Source organism: Mytilus trossulus, chromosome 5, assembly GCF_036588685.1.
Source record: "Mytilus trossulus isolate FHL-02 chromosome 5, PNRI_Mtr1.1.1.hap1, whole genome shotgun sequence".
NCBI lineage: Eukaryota > Metazoa > Mollusca > Bivalvia > Mytilida > Mytilidae > Mytilus > Mytilus trossulus.
This window is the reverse complement of record NC_086377.1, coordinates 1,925,945-1,950,795: the sequence shown is the minus strand read 5'-3', so window position 1 is coordinate 1,950,795 and position 24,851 is coordinate 1,925,945. Positions and strand designations below refer to the sequence as shown.

Genomic DNA, 24,851 nt, shown 5'->3' with positions numbered 1-24,851 from the left:
TAATTAAAGGGAAACCAACTTCAAACGTATCGACGTGATGTTGTTTGTCATGTGACTGTGTAGTATTGTAATCAATTAATTTGATATTAATATCTTAAGCAGCACGATGTGTATAAATTGATAAAATCATCAATCTATCTCTAAAATATTGTAAGTCAAGACAACAAAAAAACCTTATAACACAACAAAATGAAATGAAAATTTAAAGGGCAACATACAGTCATCAACCATAATCAAATATCACTACATTTGTCGCATGTACAATGTATGGGTATGCAATGAATATAGCTTGTTAAGATTACATTAGATGTCAAATTCACCAAAATTTCAGACACTGGAAAATGTTAACACTGAAACTTCAATGACGGTTCATCTTTCAGAAAAGTGGACTTGGTTCTTTCCATGATTTTGTTAGGCCCACCAAATATTATGTTTGCATTATTAAGTTTGAAGAGTATATTTTTTATTGTTTGATATATAATTGAACTCAAACAGTTCATCAACATAAGTGTCTCCATGTTCAAAGTGGAAAATAAAATTAGAACACAAAAATGAAGAACACAAATAAAATACGATTTTAAAATACTGGGTGATAATATATTTTAAACATCAATATGAAATAAGATATTTACAACTATGTGTTTTTTAGCTCACTTGGCCCTGTGGGCCAAGTGAGCCTTTCTCATTACTTGGCGTCCGTCGTCAGGCGTCCGTAAACTTTTACAAAAATCTTTTCTCTGAAAATTCTTGACATATTTTACCAATTATCCTTGGGGTATCTAGTTTCAAAAACAGTATCCGATGACCCGGTCATCTACCCAAAATGGCCGCCATGGTTAAAAATAGAACATAGGGGTAAAACGTAGATTATGGCTGATATCTCTGAAACCAAAGCATCTAGAGCAAATCTGACACGTGATAAAGTTGTTTATCAGGACAAGATCTATCTGCCCTGAAATTTGCAGACAAATCGGACAACCTGTTGTTGGGTTGCTGCCCCCGAATGAGTAATTATAATACAATTTTGCAGTTTTTGAGTATTGTCTTGAATATTATAAAAGATAGAGATAAAAGGTAAACCTAATTAATGTTCAGCAAAGTAAAATCTACAAATAAGTCAACAAGATCAACATTTTCAGTTGACCAATTAAGGAGTTATTGCCCTTTGTAGTCTCCTTTCAACCATTTTTCTCACATTTCAGTAATCTTTTACAAAAATCTTCTCCCCTGAAACTACTTAGACAAATTTAACCAAACTTGGCAAACATTATCTTAAGGGTATGTTGTTTCAATAATGTGTCCAATGATCCTGTCCATGAACCAAGATGGCCGACATAGCTAAAAATTGTACATAGGGGTAAAATGCATTTTTTGGCTATGATCTCTGAATTCAAAGCGTTTAGTGCAAATCTAATTCATTTAAATAAGTTCATTAAGTCAAGATCTAACTGCTCTGCAATTTTCAGACAAATCAGGCAACCCGTTGTTGGGTTCCTGCCCTTTAATGGGTAATTTTGCAGTTTTGGGTTATTATCTTCAATATTCTCTTAGAGAAAGATAAACTGTAAACAATATTTGTGTAAAGCAAAGTAAGATATACAAATAGGTCAACTTGACCAAAATGGTCAATTGACCCCTTAAGGAGTTATTGCTCTTTAAACAATTTTCCTAAATTTATGTACATTTTTGTAAACGTTTACAAAATATTTTCCTTTGAAACTACTGAGCCAAGGTCATTATAAATAGAGAAAATTATAAACAGCAAGAATGTTCAGTAAAGTAAGATTGAAAAACATATCATCATCACCGAAACACAATTTTCTCATGAATTCTATTCTAATTTATTATGTATGTCCTTTGTTTGGTATGATCATAGACCAAGGTGAGCAACACAGACTCTTTAGAGCCTCTAGTTATTCTTTTTATTATTTTTTTTGTACAATTATAGAATAAAAAAAGCATTGGTTTAAAACATTTAGATAATCTAATTGTGTGCATCACAATGACTTATGTTTTATTTGTGAAAATGGCTGCATTGTGTGGGAATATCTAATATGATTGACCATTCTATCAAGTTTGCTTATAAAACACATTATATCCGTGTTAATTACATACTTAGTTGATCAAAACAATTGGAGAACACCAATGTAAACAAAAAATCGTTGGAATTAAATTGTCTGTTATAAGTAATTTAGCACTTATCGTCAAATCAAATTGCTTGAATTTGCCTTCTATTTTTCATAGTACATACTTTTTCCGTGTACTAAGGAACTACGCATGAATGACCATAAGGGTAAGATTTCATTGTATCGTAATCAAGATATGGAAATAAAAATTGCTACTGGCTATTTTGAAAAAAATGTTGTGTTCCAAATTTAACTAAATAGATTGTAATTAGTTTTCAAATTAATATTTAGACACCCCACTATTTAATCTTTGGATCTAAACATGTTTTTGAAAATAAAAGTCTCTTTAAGTTAAATAAAAAGTAACATATATAGTTATTTATAACTAGATTTAAGTATAATGCCATCTTAAGTTGTAATAATTTATCTTCTAGGTAATTACTTTAAACCCAAAAATAGAGTGAACCATGAAAAATTGTTAAGAAAATTAGGCAATTTGATCTATTTTGTAATGAATTAATTGATTATTGATTGCTCAATGTCCAGTAACAGATATTTCATGCATGTAAACTATTCACTAGACTTTCTATGGATATATACCAGGAGCAGGTCCATCCATTTTTAAAAGGTGTCCCAACCCAAAATAAAAGGGGAGGGGGTCCAACTGTATGTTCTTATTCAAAGCATTGATCATCCCAAACAATAAGCGTTTTCCAACACCATCTTTTTTAATCTGCCACTGCAAACTATCTATATGTTTTAAAATTTATCGTGTATAGTAAAACACAGCTTTATACGAATACACATACTTACACCAGCAACTACAATCTTTTCATTCTGTAGTCAATATTTTACAATGATAATAGTGAGTAAATTTACAAAACTACGTAAATGAGCTACACATAGTCAGCCAAAACATATCAATAGACTAATTACAGGATTACTCAAGTTGTAAATATGTGCTAAATTGTGTATAGAAAGGTATATACTATATAAGCCCCGAGCTCTAATTTTCATAGTATATACCTTTCTATACACTAACCGACACATATGTTAAGAATTGACTACAATCAATGGAAAATTTAAATAGTCAACAATATGCATTAATTTAAGGTCAGAAATTAAATAGCATTTAATTAAACATATAATTTGATATCTATTACAAGTAAATTTCATGTTGTAGATCGTCATGTCAACAGAAAATCAAAACGTCAGCTCAAAAAACCCTCAGCAGAAGGGTCTATTAAAAGTCTCGAAAGGTTTGATTTTTTATATGATATGTGTGATAAACATCTATAAAACTGTATTTCACTGTTTATGATTTATGACTTAGTAACTGGTTTGATACACTTTAATGTGATGTTGAAAATATAAAGGATGTTCGTTTATGTCTGGTAGTCAATTCGTGTTTGGTAAAACTGTTATTTGTGTTATTATATGCAGAGTATGGAATATAGGTTGTTATTTTTCCGCTGTATAATTAGGATTGTTTTGTGAACTTTTAACTTATAATATTGCTATCTATTGAGAACTTCTGGAATCACTTCTTTAAATTTGATTAAATGTTCATGCAGTTGGATTTTTGCTGTTACGTTTACAATTTCTTTGTGAGATGATTATTTGATTATTTTTTTTTTAATGTTTTCATACAAAACCACAATAAATATTAATGACTGGAAGGATCCAAAACATTTAAGTCAAATAATCTTAACACATAACAGCATGTTTAGGTAGGGTAAGTTACAGAGTTATGCGAAATTTGATCTGGAGATCTATGATATTGATGTCTACTGAGTACATGTGACGATATATAAAACTTCTTGCTGTCCGTGAATTATTTAAAATCTTATCATACTTACTGAAATTTCTTTCAACGTCTAACATTTAAAAAAGGGTTTGGTTTAAACAAAATCGCATGCAGTTTCTTGTTTATACTGGCTTTTCTTATTATGGCAGAATAATATTTCTGAAAATTGAAGTCCATATTTTGTAATTCATATTACTTTCGGCTATAATATTGCAGGCCCTAAAGAAGAAATACTGATCTTCTCTGATAAGGAATTCAAAGGTCTGTTAATGAGCGGGGCGTACAGGTGCTTCTGGAACAGAATTTTTTTAACTGGTCCATTTGGTGTGGGAAAAACGAGTTTAGCCAAAATTTTAGTTGGAGACGAGGCTCCGGAAGAACGGCAATCTACGGATGGTATATGGATTTACCTGGGAAGGGCTGGAATGGACATACAAGAACGTTGTTGGATTTTCCTAAAGCATGGTATTTATTATCTAGCAAATAAGCAATAGGAGTTAACTGATCGAAATGAAACTTACAGTAATGTTTCGAGTTCGAGCTGGAGATTGATGAAAATTCCTGTAAGAATAGGTTTTAAACTTCAGTTCAAAGTGTGATTGATAGATAAATTGAGAACAATACGTTTAGTTGTAGCTAATGCTCAAAGTTTAAGTTAGAATATGATTTAAATCAGAACGGAGTTTGACCAATAATAATATTTAAACTAGGTCAAAGAACGAATCATTGCCAAGGTAAATGGGCAAATTGAGTTACCATTTGAATTAAACATCGACCTAGATTCAAATTTTATGTAACTGTTACAATAGCTGGTATTCGGATTTCTATTTTCCACTTTGACTGAAACTCATAATACGAAGATTAATTAATGAATCTAATTTAATTAAAGTCTTCTTCTTTACTAACAACATAATACATTACATTTAAGTCTGCTTATTCTTTCACCATGCGGGACTTTAAGATGGAACATCATTTTGTATAAAGACGTTTTATAAATTCACCAATAAACATAAACAATTGACAACATAACAGACCCCACACACAACCATCACTCAACTCCTTGACTTGTTAATGCGATTACATATTTTTTACAATATTTTAAATATAATTTCGAAATTTTTCATAAATCAGATTATTCATTTTTAGGAACCATATTGAACGCCACAGTTCAAAGCTTACTCAGGAGTAAAGAAGTGACAGCTACAGTAGGTGCTGATAAATCAGTTAATGATAAAGAAGATCTCGATACAGTAAAACAAAGCGAGGAGACGAAGAATCAAGATGTTGTAACCTCTATTCCGGATGCAGGTGAAGTAACACATAGCGGGAACAAGTCAAAACCAGGTGCTCTTAAATCTCAGGAAAATATTCCACAGAAAGCATTTAAAGGTACAGTTGTGTTATTATTTGTGCCTGATCAGATTCATTTTGAAACATTCATGTATCAAAATCTATGGAAACAATGGTCGTCAATTGTGTTTGGTAAATAATAAGAATAGAACAGCTGCTGTAAACAAGAGGATAATATAACAAAAATGAGTAGATACATTCTTTCGTAGATAAAAACAAAACAAAAAAAAACGTACAACAGGAAGGTGTATCGCTCTGTTTGCATTAATATTATGTACTTTAATTTCTTGCTAATACCGACATATGCAAGCACACATATCATTGTATAGTTTTGTTGCATATCTAATAATGAATTATATTATGAGTGCATTTAGTGATTTAGGAATCGTACTAATTGCATACGATATAATTATATATTATATATAGCATAAATTTGTATATAGATCAATTGAATATAGTTAATGTCTATTACCTCAAACAAGGTTTTTAAACTTAAATACCGAAAGGTGACAAATCGAACAACATATGACAAAATGTCGTCCAATCAGTCCTTTAATTACAATTCACAAATAATCATCATGTTGCATTGTAGAAAGGAATAAAAATGGTTTTATTAATCTTAATAAATAGAAAGTCTGACAGTACTTATACCTGATAGATTTATTGGTGAAAATACCAAATTGATAATTATATAATTTACTGCACTACACTGCACAACATGATATCCCAGGCATTCTCCTCCTCGTTGATTTATTTTAAAATAATATTCGATTCAATCTCCGGGATTTTCACAGAACAAGTTCTTGATCTTTCCAACTGCTCAATCATTTTGTTTTACAAATACCAAATCTGTAGTTACACAGCAAAATTTTATTTCAGGCTCTGTTACAAGTGAACGAGGTTGCAGACAAGGGGGTCCTTTACCCTTGCAACTTTTTGTTACGAGTCGAAATTTAAGGAATACTATTTATACTATACCAAACTATGAAAGGTATTACTATTGACGACTGATAATTGATGGTAAAGCGCCCTTCTCGGAAATGTTTTATTACAATAACGGCGGAATTGTTTTGCAAATATGCATAGTGCTTTTAAGAGATAAACAATGTAGCGTGCCTCCGTTTCTGGAAATTATAGATTCAACAATGGTCAAATCATACACTTAGAACACTCAGAAAATTATATTTACTTCTTCTCTACTAAGCACAAAGCATGTTCGGTCCTGAGTCTTAATAATGTGTCAGAGTTAGTTGGCATGTTTTGCTGTGGACAGTTACCTTTTGAAATAGAATGCAAAAATCAGTGTCTCGGTCTTGTCTGTGCAAGGTCAAATATTCACATCTGTATTCTTTTGTTTTATGTTAGTACGACCTTTTACCTGTTAAGGACAGTGTAAACAGTCGGTTCCGAGACTTTCCGTAAATGTCCATTAACACATGCCTTTTCAAAGACGTGCAATGGCATACGTTCGATACGTGTGATAACGTGGCACACACGAGTATTTAAACGAAAATACATGCCATGTTCAGTGAACTTTACATGATTTTTTAAAATTGTAACTTCGTTCAAAAAGTAAAATGTGTCTTTATAGGTAGAACACCCTCACATATCTTTACTCAAAATGATAGAGGTGGAAAGATGGAAGAAACAAAGATCGAAGAAAACTTGACTGGCATAGATATGTCAGAAGAGGAAATAATCAAGCTTGTTCGTTCTCAATGTACTCTAGGGCAATACGAAATGGAAGTTGTACCTATAGACTTGTGGGATTTTGGTGGTCAGAAAATCTACCACTTGACTCACCAACTTTTCGTCACAAGTCGGGGGACATTTCTGTTGATCTTCAATGGCAGCAGAGATATACACGAAAACATACCAGAGTATACAGAACTCCCTGGATGTCAGGGGCAAAGAAATACAGCTGGTAATAAATATTTATAAATGAAAGATATTGTCCTTTGTATGTACAAACAAATTATTGTCCCTTCACATACAAAAATTATATTGCCCATTTACATACAAAGTATATATGTTCCATTAATATATGGATTACATATTTTAAGATGCAAATCTATTTCTATATATCTGCTATAACCGTAGTATTGCCAAATTAACCCATTAAGTGTGTTTGACTCAAACAGTTTGGTGTTTTTCAACATCACTTAACAAAAGAAGGGTTTCATTAATTTCGACCCCATTTTGTAAAAACAAAAAGCTGAGTGGGATCAATATTGGAACGTATGACCTTACGAAGCTGTTAAAAAAAAGCATTGCCTCAAGTTGATTTTTCAAACATATGGCATTAGTTATTAATGCCTTGTCATGCTAGTGACCATTCAACACATGCATTATGATTCATTTATTTTCCCTGTACCGTGCATATTTTTTGTACACCAAGCAATACATAAAAAAACACTTAATCTACGTGTGAACAATACACAAATTATTTAAAATAAATCTCGCACATTTATACTGTGAATTTGATTATGGATTTCAGTGGTGTGTCCTGTAATTTGAGAGAGACCCATATTTAAAAAAAAACATACAGATTTTGTTTTCAATTTTACATGTTTAAACAAGGCAGATTATAATTTACAAGGTATCTTCAAAGGAAATGATTATATTTCAAAAGTTATAGTATTTTTATACCTATATAATTTTGTTATGTCTCAATGTAGATTATTACTCTCAATAATATACATGTATGTATGTTTGTGTGTTGTAGTATATCTTATCCATTGGGTCAATTCCGTCCTCACGTATTGCAAGACTATTGTGGAAAATAAAGAGTACCCGAAAATTCTATGTGTGGCAACCCACAAAGATCTAGTCAAAGTATGTAATATAATGATTTCTAACTGTAATCTTTTTAATCTGTATCCATAGTCATCTGCTGTTTAAAAATGCAAACTCTCTCTCGTTTTTCTATTAATCTTCTAATATTATATACATTATATCAAAATAGTTGTGGGGTGAGTTGCGTGTCCATGAACTAATCTTTTAAATCAATGATAGAATAAACCTGTAATTATTGAAGTAACTTTCGTTTATGCATAATCAATATACACATCTAGAATCTAAAGTCGTTATAAAAAGCTGATCTATACAAGATGTAAAATCCCCTATATGCAACGATATTAGAAAGTGGGGCTGGTCTTTGTTTATTGCTTTTTATTAAAGTATATATTAGGGTAATATATAAGACCATAGACTCTGTAAAAACTGGGCTGTTTATATAACACTATGATTTATTTTTATTTTAGGGTGATGTTGAAGAACAGAGAACCTCATTAGAAAACTCAATCGAAGAACTCTTTCAAAACCACGGAGGAAAACAACATCTCCAATACAAACCACTTATCTTTGTTAATGCAAGAAACAAGGAGGACGAAGAAATAGCCACATTAAAGAAACAGTTGGTAGACGTTGCATTAGACCATCCTCGCTGTGGGGAACTAATGCCAACCAAGTTTGTACCCCTGGAACTTCAACTAGCAAGAAATGTAGAGGAAAACAAGAAAATACTAACAATGGATGAACTGAATGACATAAACAAGCAAAACGACAAAATAGCCTTAACCTCTGCTCAGCTTAAATCGTTTCTAAAAGTTAACCATGCTCTGGGAAAACTGATCTACTTTGATGAAGCTGGCCTGAGAGACAACGTTATAATTGATCCTGTGTTTTTGGTGGATGTACTACGTTCTATTGTCACTGATGACCAGTTTTGGCCAGAGCATCTCAAAGAAATCTTAAAATCTCTAAAAGAAAGCGGAAAACTGTTGAAAAAGGACTTATATAAAATATGGAAACAAGACTGTTTTCGTGAGATCTGGGCACATAAAGATTACATAGTAGACATGTTAGTTCATTTGGACATAATGTGTAGACCAAAAGACGATGAAGATGGATCAGACTTTTTCTTGGTGCCATGTATGATAAGTACCAAACGAGAAGACAACCAACAGATAGACCATGACAGAAGCATCCATCTGGCTTACAGGTTCAAAGAGGAAGTTGTACCACCTGCTATTTTGTACAGATTCATTGCCACTTTCATATCGATATGGAAGTTACGGGTCAGTGCCAAATCCAATCGGCTGATGATCTTTACAGACAGTGCTGATGTAAAAATAGACGGGGACCATGATATGAGATTTGACATTCAGGGAAACAGATTCATAGTTACGCTTTCGCATAAAGAAAAGAACATCTCCATTGTACCATCCATTGCATCTACAGTACAGGAATGCCTTACACATGCTATCATAAACATTTCCAATTTCTATTTCTCAGTTTCAGAGGATTCTGCTTGTGATAGAGATTTACCGTTTACCATTCAGATTGGTATTCCTTGTGGGAGAGATCTTTGCTTTTTCGACCACATATTGTCATCAAAGGGGGAATGGAAATGCCCGGATCACAATACAAAACACAAAACCAAACTTGTGTCTAAATGGTTTGCAGACAAGGTATTTACATTCTTTATAATTTATGAAAGTTTTGCTGTTTGGGTATATACATATAGTTATGCAGTAAAATGCAATTGCCTATACAGTAAACTTAATTAAAAATTGAATGCCTTTTTTTTATTAATTTGTTGGGGTGTTAAAGTGTTGAAAAAAGTAAAATCACAAAAATACTGAACTTAGAGGAAGATCAATCACATGGCAAAATCAATCAAACAAAACGCATCAAAAACGAAGGGACAAGAACTGTCATATTCCTGACTTGGTACAGGCATTTTCAAATGTAGAAAATGGTGGATTAAACCTAGTTCTATAGCGCTAACCCTCTCACTTTAATGAAGCGCTTGCTAAATATATGTGTTCGGTCAACGCCTTATCAACCCAATACAACTAATAGATAAAGCGTCAATACGTATAATTATAAGCTTTAATAGGAGCATGCACACACTATCATGTTTTCTTGTATTTACCTATACATTTTGTCTCCGTTTTTTTTTGTTTTTTAAGTAAATCATGTTTTATTGATAGTTTTTCATTTTTTGTTAGTGGAAACATCAAATACCGGTACCTTATCCCGGCCTCGTTAACCGTTAGTAGTATAAAATAAATTTTGTTAGTACTTGTTAGTTTAATTTGTCTGTAATGCATACATTTATAAATTATAATATATCCAACTAATTGTTAGTCAATTACAAATAGAAATATATTACAATATAAGCATATATAATTGCAAATCATTCATATTTATAATTACGCAATTGTGTTCCGTATTTGACCTTTAATTTTACATCCTCATCTTTGTTTTCTATGTTATTGTTAGTGTACTATTGTGTGTCTGTTTGTCTGTTCATCCTTTAGCTATGGTCGTGTCAGTTTATTTTCGACTTATAAATTTGAATGTCCCTTTGATAATGTTCGCCTCTCTTCTTTTTTTTTTGTGGAAGCTCGTGATTATACGGAAACAGAATTGAAACGCAAAAAAATATCTTTTAAAAAATATTTTGATTTTATAAAGAAGGGATATAGTTACGATACTGTATGTTACTGTTGTTATATATGTATTATTGTCATTTTATTTATTTTCTTTTGTTACATCTTCTGAAATCAGACTCGGACTACTCTTGAAGTGAATTATAATGTGCGTATTGTTAGGCGGTTTCTTTTCTACATTGGCTAGATGTATAGGGGGGTTGAGATCTCATAAACATGTTTAACCCCGCCGCAATTTTGCGCCTGTCCCAAGTCAGGTCATTAAACATTGCATATTTTGGATTTAATATTGATTCACTTATAGGGTCTTTGCATCGGAACTAAACACATTTATTTAAAAAAAACAGTTGTTGGCATAACACGGGTTATGTTCTTCTTATATATTTTATGATTGTGTTATGCTTAACCCCTAACGAAAGGGATTGTGCCTGATATTCATATGATTAAGACATTATCTTTCAATCAGTTTAATTGAGGTCTGGAGCTGGCATGTCAGTTAACTGCTAGAAGTCTGTTGTTATATATGTATTATTGTCATTTTATTTATTTTCTTTTGTTACATCTTCTGAAATCAGACTCGGACTACTCTTGAAGTGAATTATAATGTGCGTATTGTTAGGCGGTTTCTTTTCTACATTGGCTAGATGTATAGGGGGGTTGAGATCTCATAAACATGTTTAACCCCGCCGCAATTTTGCGCCTGTCCCAAGTCAGGAGCCTCCCGCCTTTGTTAGTCTTGTATATTTTTAATTTTAGTTTCTTGTGTATAATTCGCAGTTTAGTATGACGTCCATTATTACTGTACTTGTATACATTCTTTTTAAGGGGCCAGCTGAAGGACGCTTACGGGTAGACCCATTGGTGACATTGGGTTGTTGTCTGCTCTATGGTCGGGTTGTTGTCGCTTTGGTACATTCCTAATTTCCTTCCTTGTTTTTATAAGCAGTAGGTAAATCAGATTTATTTTGTGAAGTGATTGGCACGTGTTCAATTATTTCAGGCATAGTTTATCAGACATTGACCTCAATTTCTTGGTTAATATAATACTTTAAGTAAACTCTGTGTTCGAACGCAAGACATTATTAAACGTGTTGTTTTCAATTATTTACATCATTCGGTTGATACCTCTGCATTTGGACTATCAGTCCCCGAGGGTATCATCAGCTCAATAGTCAGTACTACGGTACTGTGATGATTTAACAAACTTTGTCCGTTTATAAATTTTGAAATTAAGGTTTCATCTGCCTCAGTCAAAGTTGGCTTAAGTTGAATTTGGCAATTTATTTTAGGTATGTGTTGATATTTAGCTCGTCAACGGTTTGAGTACTTATACATCTTCGGATTTCAAATGTTTGGCTTTGAGCGTTCCTGATGAAGGTAAATCCAGAAAAGCTCTTTGAACGCAAGAAATTATTAAACGTGTTGTTTTCAATCTTTTATGAACATTAAAACAATGGTAGTGTTGCATGCCATGGTATACACATATATGGAATCTGATAACCCTTCTCGGGCACTAAAGGCAATCAACTATTGTATTGGGGGGTCCAAACTGCTTTGTGTCCGGTTTTCTATGTTTTGTCTCGTACACCGTTATTTGACTGTCAGATGTGTTAATAGTTTTTTTGTGCATGGGCCCTTTGAAAACTTCCGTCTATTTGATTTTATTAACATTCAATGTTCCATCAAAATAAGATGTGTGTACCTCCATCATATAATGTATGAAGACGTCACTGGTTATTCGTTATTATTGAAGTCTTATTTTACAGTTACATACAGAACACGACAGATGCCCTCAGGATTGTTCTGGTAAGAATTATAAAGTTATATAACTCCCCAACTCCTGTTAATACATAAACATATGCATCGATGAGACTAGACACAATGTGCAATGAGGTAAGAAGATTGTTGATATTGAAAGAAGAAATTTGCAAGTTTTTACATAACATAAAAAAGGACTTTACTTCGTAAAAAACAATCAGGTAAACAAGTCAACAACTCCCTTTTTAATATGCACTTGGTTCTTTAATTTAATTTTTAATTTAACGAAGGTTTTATGTAATGTATGGTAACGAAATCCCTGGCTTAATAATTTACCAGTAATACATAGACTACGTTCGGTAAAATGAAAAACGTCACAACAGACACGGACGAGCTATGATATATAAACACCGAAAGACGGTGGCAAAGGAACATCACCATCTAAAAATGGAAAATTAACAATAGGGAACGAATTCCCTACTGTCGTTAACTTTAGTGTGAAGTTTCCTCTTAAACTGAAATATCTAAATCAAGGAAAGGACAGTTAGTACCGTTTACTTTTGATTTATTTAAAGTAAATTCCTTGGGGTAAAGTTCCTGTCGATCAATAGAGAAAATAGAGAACGTAATTATTGTTATATTTATATTGTTTACTTGAGTTGCAATATTTCACAGGCTTAGACAAGGTATGGTTAGACCGCCAGCCTGAGGACAAACACCTTGGACGACTAGCATCTAAACTAACACACGGAGACACAAGGACAATATATATGATGTTAAAGAAAAAAGAACCAGCCCTACAATGGGACATTATCAACGAATCAAACAAGCGAGAAAAGTTTTATATAAAACTTAATGCGCTATATGATTGGAAGAAGAGTTCTAAATATGTTTCATTTAAGCAGCTACAAAATAGTCTGGAAGAGGGACACATTGACATTCACAAACTATGCCAGGTATGCATTTATTGTTTTCATAACGAAGTATGCCGTGCATGATTTACTATCTTATTCTTGATTGTTTCAAGATAGTCATGATAGTTTAACACCAAACTGTGTGGTTATTAAATTTTCAAGTGTTATGCAATGCTATAATCTTCGTGTATCATTTGATACTTCATTGTGTGTTGTGTCAAATTATGTTTAATATGTAACCGGAGAGCATGATTCGTCTTGCAAAATCACACGTCTCCAACAAGACTCAAATCCGAGACCTCTGGATTACAAGGCATCGCGTTAACGGACTGAGCTAAACAAAATACGTCCTTAGCTCAACCGCTTACGGCTAACTATGTATCTACTACATTTTGTCTAAGGGAAGCAATACCGTTGTTCCAGACCATACGAGTATGTGGACCGTACGCGTACGGTCCGGACCGTATACGTATACTCGTACGGTCCGACCATACGCGTACGGTATACTCGTACGGTCCAGCTGACCATACATGTTTTGGTATCATATGGGTTAAATTAAAAAAAATAAACAATAACCAAAAATTTGTAGCTTTAGTTCTCCAAGATGCTATTTTTACATCAGATGGGTAAGTGAATAAGCGTACAATTGAAATTAAATGTTTGTTTAATTCTATATCTGAATCCTTTTTGTACTCTCGCTCCAGTTGATACTAACTACCACAAGGAATGTTATGTTTTTTATTAATTTACATTTACATGTTTGCGGTCCATTCATGTTCTTTGCATATGCATTTTTTTTAAGTTCACAAATATTATAAAACAATTGTCCTTGTACGTTTTGTTTACATCCGTTAACCTCAATTTCAATGAGCATACTGGCCTTTAATTAATTACTGACATGTTAATTACAGGAGATTAACAGATTAAACTAGCGTGACCATTTTAAAAAGTTAGAATATTAAGTTTTCATTTCAATATCAATTGAACTTTTTATATTAATTTGAGATATAAATTGTTTTTATCTGATAAACTTGACCATCTTCTTATTACTGGTTGGACCATACGCGTACGGTCCGACCGTATGCGTATTTTGAAAAAGTACGTATACGGTCCAGACCGTACGCGTACGGTCCAAATACTGATACGGTCTGGAACACCGTCACACTTCCCTCACCTCAAGAGTCATTATGTTCTATATATAATGATGATGTCTTCATATTTTATATAGATATATGTAGTTCTTCTAACCGTTGGCTTGTAATGTAAGGCGCCAATGTAACTGGAGAGCATGAATCTTCTTACAAAATAGCATGTCTCCAGGTGGATAGGAATTCGGGACCTCTTTCTTATAAGGCAACACGTTAACCGACTAAGCTAAAGAGCCTTCTGTTGTTGTCTGCTCTATGGTCGGGTTGTTGTCGTTTTGACACATTCCCCATTTCCTTTCTCAATTGTATTTACTTCCTTAGCTTAACCGCTTACTGTGGACTAAGTATTTACTACATTTTTTCTAAGGGAAGTTATCCTGTCCCAAATCATTCTGTTTGATTGATGCAGTCTTTACTTTATATTGAGTATAACCGCTTACGGCGGAGTAAGTATATACTTCATTTTTTTCTAAGGGAAGTTATCCTGTCACAAATCAATCTGTTTGATTGATGCAGTCTTTATTTTATATTGAGTTTGATTTACTTTAATGAAATATTTATCTATCCATGTGATGTGTATGAGCTTTTGCTTTTACCATTCAATTACGTACTGTTTTGAAGTAAATGAGCTCAGTATTTTTGTTATGATTTTACTATTTCCGAAAACATATAGCATGTTGTCCCTAAACATAGTACATATTGTTCCTCTTTTGAGGTGACATGAATTGAAAAATATACTGTCTTTCAGCTTTCTAGGTAATGTGTGTGGTGTAAGATATTAGTGAGGGACGTCTACCGAACAATAAGATTATAAGTAAAGTCCTATTCACTACATAAATTGTGACGACTTCTCATTATTACGTCTGTGTTTATGCTAACAGACTCAGATGCAACTTCGTTAATCATATGTTTAAAAATTGGCCAGGACAACAATAAAAACTGTAAAAACATCAATGAGCTTATGCATTTTAATATTTCTGTGATAAGCTTGATATTTTCAAAGTGGTGTCAACAGGTCATTTTAAAAAGCTATTTTACAATTGTCATTTCAGATTTCCAGAGAAGTTCAAACAGAAATGGGTAAGTAATAATTTCAAGTAAAAAAATCAAGTTTAAATATATAAAAACATTCAAAACTGCGTTTGTTTTGAGTATCTACTGTTCATTCTTTCTTTGATAGATTTCTAAGTCTCAAAATTAAATGATGACGAATTGTTCACTGAGCATATAATGCCAATACGGTCTGTACCAAACATTATTTTACTATCAAGGTCAATCAAATTGTGTTGATGACATAACAAAACAAAAACAAATGACAGGATAACATTATTTGTATTACATGAAATATAAAGTCACAAGAAAGTTCAACAAATCATTATTACAACATGAAATATAAAATCACAAGAAAGTTCAACAAATCATTATTACAACATGAAATATAAAATCACAAGAAAGTTCAACAAATCATTATTACAACATGAAATATAAAATCACAAGAAAGTTCAACAAATCATTATTACAACATGAAATATAAAATCACAAGAAAGTTCAATAAATCATTATTACAACATGAAAATCATACACTAACATATTGAGGACACTAATATCAACAATTCAATATTACAACATGAAAATTATACACTAACATATTGAGGACACTAGTATCAACAAAACATAATAATGACATGAACAAATCGGTAAACCATTATAAGTAGGTAAACGCCTGTCAACTATATAATTACACGACGGTCACACAGATACAAACCAAGGCATAAAGATCATTCAAAATAATTATGACGAACTGAAGGTCGACTTAACCAAGATTAGATGAAGTTCTCATACATTTTTATCATATTATGAAACTCCGAAGTCATCAAAACATATTATGACAAATATATAATGATGACACAGGACGTCTAAAAATGACATTCTTATTAAACTTGTATTATGTATTTCAGACCAACCAAGAGACAAGTTGCTTCTTCGACCATCCGATTCGAATATACAGCAACTGCCTGACCATATCGGTAGTCAAACTTTCCAGCTTGGAATAGAACTGGGACTTTCTGTTGTTGAGATGCAAAAGATTGAAAGCAACCATGTGACCAATCTTCATGGTCAAACAGAAGAGGTTCTCAAACGATGGATTAGGATTCCAGAAGCTACATTTGAAGCTTTAGGAAAGGCTCTTCATCGCATTGAATTGTCTAGTGTTTTGTCATACTTAACTTACGATGAAGAATTAGGGGGACAAATGGAAATAGAAATAGATGAACATGTTAGAGGTGGGTGCAATTAGATATAATATCTCATTTCTAGATAGCATTGTACATGTATTGTACTTACTCTAAAGTATTTGAACAAATGAATTGATGTGTAATAAAATAACATTCTTTTTTTGTAATTCATGCATCAGCTAACTGTCTGTGGTATAAATGTTAAGATTAGTTTCAATTATGTTTGACATATACACTCAAACGTTTTTAAAACGTGTAGACTATAAATAACCGAGCCGAGTGAAAAATAGCCAACTTCATACACAAAAGAAAATTCATAACAAAAGTAAAACAAAAATCATATCACAACAAATACATGTACATTTTCTATTGTGAAATATTACACGAACAAAAATGTACATGTTAAAATCTGACAAGCAAGAGATAATCTGTTCCTGCTAAAACTATTGACTGCTTCCTTGTTGAGCATGACGAACACACATTTAGTGGTACGTTATGTCTCAAGGTGATATATTATATTACCAACATAAACCTGCGCATGCGCTAAAACAAACTATAATCACAATAAAAATATTAATGATATTGTAATTGAATTCATTTAATTTAAAGAAAATAGTAATGATATTGTAATTGAATTCATTTAATTTAAAGAAAATAGTAATGATATTGTAATTGAATTCATTTAATTTCAGAGAGAATCATACAGGACATTCAAATCAGTCAGATTGTAGATTATATGATGACACATTTGGTGATATCATCAGATGACAGACGTCGCATTGAGCATCATGCTGGACAAGATGATCAGAATAAAGCCTTGCTTCGTGAAGTTATTAAAAGGGGAGAACCTACGTATACTGTGTTTATTGATGCACTTCAAAAAAGTGGATACACAGATCTAGCTAATGAACTAAAAAGTGATGGACAGGAAGAAGGCTCAAGTGCAGCTATAGTACAAACTGGAAACATAGAAAATAAAGGTGATACCGGATTGTTTTGTTAATGAAAATACAAACACAAAATGTGAAATATAGTTTGGTTTGGTTAATGCACTGAATTATATCAATATTTTTAATTTGGCAGTAATGTAAAAAACATTATAACAAATGTGCACGTTGAACTGATACTGTTGTGTAAGGACTATTCAATAACGATCTGTTGAAAGCATCATGAATTAATGTTTGTATGAGCTATTTCAATTACTTGCGTTGTCGTTACACTGTTACGTAATTGTATTAAAAAGAAACCAGATGTTTATCTGATGAATAATAAATCACATTGGTCAAGTTACCAGATCAGATGTTTACTAGTATTGTTAAGGTCAAGTCACAAAACAAAACAAATACAAACTTGATTAAACATGTTTCTTAAATATCAAGCATACCAAATCATCCTATTAGGTCGCCACCACCAAAGGTTGGATACATGACTTTGCTCTTATTCAGATGCCTAAGACATTTTACAGTGAATCATATCCTTTCAAATAAATTGTAATCGGAAAGACAATCACGCTCCACTTTACCACATGCACAATGTTGAATTCAAACAGATTTATCATTGCTGTTATCTGTTCATGTGTCTCTTTGACACATGCCCCGTTTCCATTCTCAATTTTATTGTTCGGAATACATTTCCATTGAAAGCGTTACTTCCTAAAGAATACATGCAGTGTTTGACCCATTAGTTTACCAAATGCAGTATAACGCTATATTTCTCGTATGTATGTATTTCTAGTTTAATCAAAATATAAAAGTAGACGTTGCAATAATTTGAAATTGTAAAAACTTTGTAGGGTTGTCAGATTGGATTGTTCCGATGTATAAAGTTCGTCTACAAAAGAACTATTCAAAGATCATTGACAACATACAGCATGAGGCAATAGTCGATCATCTGATATCACGTGATGTGTTGACCATAGCTGAAAGCCAAATGATAAATGCTTGTCCCGCACAAATACAAAAGAACAGGAAATTAATGGACATACTTTTACATGGAAGTGAACATGTATTTATTGAGTTTATCAAAGCTCTACGAGAAGACTCTGTGTATGCTGAATTGGCAGATAAAATAGAAAACACAGCAGTTGCTAGCAGAGATATATCAACCTTTCAGAGTTGCTTTAAATGAAGTAACAGAGAGAAAGTTAAAAGTAAATATATCTTTCAGTGGTAAAACTAATTTTTTGTTTTTCAAAATCTGTATAATATATATATTTTTTTTTAAATTTGAATAATGTGCATTATCAAATGACTAAGTGAATTACATGTATGTATCGATATAGTAAATATTAGATTGTGACTTGGATGGAGAGTTGTCTCATGGGATCTCATACCACATCTTTATATATCTACATAGATGTATTTAGCGTAGTAGTAACAATTATGTATATCCTTTTTGAACAAACAAAACCATGTTGGTAAGATACAAATTCTAACATGCAGTCCGTCAAACGCTTTGAGTACACACCTGTGGTAAAATATGAATTTATTGTCAGGGCTGTTCCAATCGTACTCCCGCGTCATATGCTTTTTTATGAATGAGATACCCAATGTCATAGAACGATGACGTAAGAATATGAGAATTTTACGGGAAAATACACGCTTGCCAAAACATAAATCATCACAACAATCATCACAACAAGAAAACATAAACAAATGATGCTAAATGTGTCGTACTAAAGTGTTTCGAAAGGGTCAGCAGTGATTTCATTTTATCATTCCACGTATTACTCAGTGGTGTCCTATGTGTTCCGAATGGGTCAGCATTGGTCACTTTATATCATTCGATTCACCATCCAATGGTTGACTCATGTGTTCCGAATTGTTCAGCATTGATTACATCCTATCATCTCACTTATTGCTCAGTGGTGTTCCCTGTTGTTATCAAAGGGTCAGTATTGATTACATTTTATAATCCCATTCGTATGTTCATGAGTTATAGCATCCCATTCCTTTTCAATTAAACCAAGTCGCATTTTCATATTATATGATGTTCTCAAACTTTAAATCTGTAATAATAATTGTTAATAATTCATTTAATACAGAGACAAAATAAAATACATGAAATTAATCCAACAAGGACTCGTCAAAGCTTCACAACGACTCTTCAAAGCTTCACGACCACTCGCCAAAGCTTCACAATGACTCGTCAAAGCTTCACAACAACTCGTCAAAGCTTCACAACGACTCGTCAAATTTTCACAACGTATCGTCAAGGTTTCACAACGTCTCGTCAAAGTTTTAACTGGGTTCTTGTTTTAAAAACTAAAACTTAACAGAAGAGACAAATGTTGACAGAAAACTAAGTAATTAAATCACTATGGCTAGATTCAATGTTGATCTTTAAACTTATCACACGTAATTTTACTGTTAGATACTGTAATATTATGTACAGTTTGTTAACAATTAATACCAAAGGGATTGAAAGTCATTCGTGTTAGCTGTATTATAATGTTGCTAAAGTAAAAAAAAAAAGGCTTTTATGACTTTTAAAATAATAATTCGTGTATTTATCTTTACATTTTCATTATCTGTATTTTGTCATTATCTGTACATATTCATTATCAGTATATTTTCAGTATTTGAAAGTTTTCCTTATCTGTAGAATGTCCTTATCTGTATTTTGTCATTATCTGTATATTGTCATGATCTGTATATTGTCATTATCTGTATATTGTCATTATCTGTATATTGTCATTATCATTATATTTTAATTATCTGTAGATTTTCATTATCTGTATATCTTCATTATCTGTATATAGTCATTATCTGTATATTGTCATTTTCCGCATATTTGCATCATCTGTATATTTTCATTATCTGTATATTTTTATTATCTGTATATCTGCATTATCTTTATATTTTCATTATCTGTATATTTTCATTATCTGTACCTTTTCATAATCTGTATTTTGTTTATTATCTCCATAGTTTCACTATCTGTATGTGTGCATTGTCTGCATATTTTCATAATCTGTATAATTTAATCAGCTGTATATTTTAATGAATTAGATATAGGAAGATGTGGTATGAGTGCCAATGAGACAATACTCCATCCAATAACAATTCATTAAAGTAAACCATTATAGGTCAAGGTAACGCCGTCAACACAGAGCCTTGGTTCACATCGAACAATTAACTATAAAGGACCCCAAAACTTACTGGTGTAACACCATTCAAACGACAAAGCCAACGGTCTAATCAATTAAAACGAGAAACGAGAGAATCGTACACATTACATGAACAAACGACAACTACTGAACACCAGATTCCTGACTTATGACCGGCGCAAACATTTGCAGCGGGATTAATCTGTATAATGGAACCAAACATTTTCCTTTTTTCTTAGATAATAGTATAACATCACAACTTAAAAACACTGTAAGATATCAGTTGTAAGGCTTAACTCAATTATAAAAAAAACACAAAATAACACATTATAAACGAATAAATTCGATCGGCGATACCTGAATGCAAATACATTGTTAATAAGAATTATAAGGGATGAATAGTTAAGGTTAAAAGAAAATAAACATGTTTTAATTATCTATAATTTGTATATTTTCATAATATGTATATTTGTTAATTTGTATATTTTGATTATCTGTATATTTTGATTATCTGTATGTTTTCATTGTCTGTATATTTTGATTATTTGTATATTTTCATTATCTGTATATTTTCATTATCTATATATTTTCATTGTCTATATATTTTCATTATCTGTATATTTTCATTTTCTGTATATTTTCATTTTCTGTATATTCTCATCATCTGTAATATATCATTTTTATTAACTATATTTTGGTTACACTTATTTTTTATCACATTAAAATTTCATTTCATGTTTTCTTGAAGTATTTGGTACGTATGATATGGGATATGTTCCATATGTTGTTACTACAATACCGTTCCCTTTTCCACGAATGTGACCTACCGAATTAAACGTTTTACCTTTATTTGTGACATTTTTACCGATTGTGTCTGTTAGTTTTGTTCACGCATCATTATCAATAATTTTAAATTTGACGTGACTGTCGTACAAGTGAGAGGTTGTAGCGCTGTGAAACAAGGTTCAATCCACAATTTTCTGCATTTCAAAACACCTGTACCAAGTCAGGAATATGACAGTTGTTGTCCATTTGTTTGATGTGTTTTATCCTTTGATTTTGCAATTTCATCAGGTACTTTCCATTTTGAATTGTCTCCGAATTCAGAATTTTTATAAAAATACTTTTTATGTAAACTATCAGATAGGAGCGACTAAAAACAATCATAAATGGACGTGATACTTAACATATCAACAGAAACATATATTACAGTTGTTTTAAAGAATGTTACTATTAGGATTAAACACGGTTCTGTGAATATTACACACACAGACATAAAGGTGCAGGTATTGAAGCAGAAGTACAATGTAACATACAACTGAGTGAATAGCATATATGACATCACTGGAGAAAACAACAGAAGCAAGTATCAAGGTTGTTATAGCCTTTTACTGTTTAACACGCTATTGTTAAGATTACATAAAAAGCCACTAAGGTGAAGATGTTGTGGCAGAAGAAAAGCATAAAAGGCGTGAAATTAAACGATGACATAAATTGAGAGAAAATATTGTTTAATGTTATTTCAGTTTTCCATTTTTATTAAACAATAGTTTGTTCATCATTGGATTACTCTCAGATTACAGATACAGCAATGTGAGCCTGTTATCATACCTTTGGGTAGGTTTACTTTTTTTGTTAGACACAAGTTTGTTTACATGATTGTAATAAAGTTCTTTTGATCGGGATTTATTCAGAGAAATTTTACAGGCACTTCTGAAATTTAGGTGCATGCCGTTACGATCGGGAAACTCGATTGTGTTTAATCGAATTTTTCTCGTGAATATATATATGGTGACAGATTCTGCTTTATCAAATTCGCAAATGTCGCCATCGGTTAAACTTTTGTGTGTCATGTATACGTTTTACGGAAAGATATAGATTTAAGATGAAATATGTTATTATAGTCTCACCACATACAAACATAAAATGAGATTCACATAGATTGATATAAAACATTAAATAATTTGCATTGTATGCACCAATCATAAAAAGATTTATGACAGACTTTCAAGACAACATATGTAAATAACAACACATTTTTACACGTTTACATTTAAGATTTACAGTGTATATGTATACTAAATGAGATTCAAGACACTCTAAAAACAAAATTGTCCATATTCTGAGTTAGAGCCAATGAAGTTTTCTATAATTGTGATATAATTTGTCCCAAAAGTAGTACAACACACTGTAGAAATTTCATTGGGAAAGCGCTAGTGGGATTTTTTTAATTTTCATTTATGTTCTAAAAGAAATGCACTACGAATTAATTGTGGTCTCGGAACTATTGGGTCTGTTAAATCAATATAAAATAAGATTGTCAATGAGACAATTCTAGATATCACAAGAGACAAAAGGGAGAAGGTATAACAAGTAAAATACCAATGGGTTCATGTTGCTTAGTCTTTGGTTGTCTATGTTATGTCTTTTGCACATTTATTTGTTTGTTTGTCTTTTTATATTTTAATTAGCGTTGTCAGTGATCTATGAGTTTTATCGTCCTACTGGTATTTGCACCCTCTCTCTTTATCCATGTTATCCGTAATAAAGCATACAACAAACAAACAATGCAGGAGGCATCCATTGGAATAAACTTGTGTGTGTGCGCTCAATCTCCCTATCTTTACACGGAATAATGACGTTATGACAAAAACAAAGATGTTAGTGACATAACTCATCAGAAGGCTCAAAAACTTCACAAGTAAATGTATGAATCTAAAATACTCGCAGTAACGGACAGCAGGTTAAAGTCGACCAAAACTACTAGTAACTAATGAACAGTGTTGCTAACCATATAGTTTAAGTTCGGGTTATATTTCGAATTATAGTAAGTGTTATAGCTCAAGTTTGAGTTGAGTTCCTCGAGTAGGAAAACAATTTCAAAGCGTTTCGCTAAAACTATTAGTTTTCAATAGTATAAGACGGGGGCGGGTCTAGATGAGGGCCAAAATGGGCGGACTCTCCCCTCACCATCCTTAACTTTTTTTTTTTAAATATCGCCATCACATAAGTTGATCAATAATGATTTGAGAACACCACAGATAAGGATCGTCTAAATGTCTTCATGTTCAAATAGACATTAAACTCGATTATGATAAAAATGATTGACGATAAGGTAATGAGAAATCAGCGTAAAATGGTTCTAATAATGATCCACTCTTGTCTAACCATTCAAAAACATTGAAAATAGTAGTACGTTAGTTCTGTGTTTATTTTAGGTTTTGCGTTAAGGTACATATTAGTCACATGCATATTCGATGTAACATGTTTACTTCACATCTAGGTAGCCTTTGGAAGCAACATCTTGTTTCTATATTAACTAAAAAACATTGACCTACATGTTCAAGCACTTCATTTGTTCATGTGCCAAATACCACCTGTCGGAACTAGACAGGGACATGATTGCTTTACTTTAGTACTATACTACATATTCAATCATGTATTCCACAGTAAACCTTCAATATTTAGAACAAAAGAGCTTTGTACTTCATTGTTTGTTTGTCTTGTATCAGGTATGTCGTTCAACGAAACCAGAACTTAATTTGACATAGAGAGATATTTATCAGTCTGACTACTTGACATAATTTGATGCTAAATGGTTGAAATCCAGGAGTTTCTTCATGGATCGTCTACCAAGGCAGCCGTAATTACGCCCCTGTTCAGAATAATATGGCCTACTAGGACTATTGAAATGTTGAGTAACGCCTTATGACCTAGAATGTAAAAAAATATCTTGGTATTTGTCTATTGCTGCTAGATCCGTCCGATCATTCTAATATACCATAGACAAATAATGGAAAGAATTCGTCATCAAAACGTCAAACCTGGACACTTTAACCATCTATAATACTAAAATTACGAGGTCCAATTTGTCAGCCGTCATCACGTAAAAACGATGAATCAAAGAATTCAACTTTATATATAACTAATATAGTACAAAGGTG

The 24,851-nt window shown here is 32.1% G+C and overlaps 1 protein-coding gene across 1 annotated transcript in view; it reads left to right on the top strand.

The window, feature by feature from the left end:
• LOC134719283 (uncharacterized) overlaps positions 1-18,942 on the top strand; it is an 85,372-nt gene extending 66,430 nt beyond the window's left edge. Inside the window, exons 13-24 of the mRNA XM_063582288.1 lie at positions 3,310-3,385; positions 4,150-4,398; positions 5,080-5,322; positions 6,875-7,207; positions 8,009-8,118; positions 8,547-9,755; positions 12,509-12,548; positions 13,176-13,456; positions 15,615-15,642; positions 16,521-16,847; positions 17,492-17,779; positions 18,592-18,942. Coding sequence (XP_063438358.1) covers positions 3,310-3,385; positions 4,150-4,398; positions 5,080-5,322; positions 6,875-7,207; positions 8,009-8,118; positions 8,547-9,755; positions 12,509-12,548; positions 13,176-13,456; positions 15,615-15,642; positions 16,521-16,847; positions 17,492-17,779; positions 18,592-18,926 — 3,519 coding nt within the window. The 3' untranslated portion in view covers positions 18,927-18,942. The remainder of the gene's footprint in view (positions 1-3,309; positions 3,386-4,149; positions 4,399-5,079; positions 5,323-6,874; positions 7,208-8,008; positions 8,119-8,546; positions 9,756-12,508; positions 12,549-13,175; positions 13,457-15,614; positions 15,643-16,520; positions 16,848-17,491; positions 17,780-18,591) is intronic.
• Positions 18,943-24,851: the final 5,909 nt, after the last annotated feature.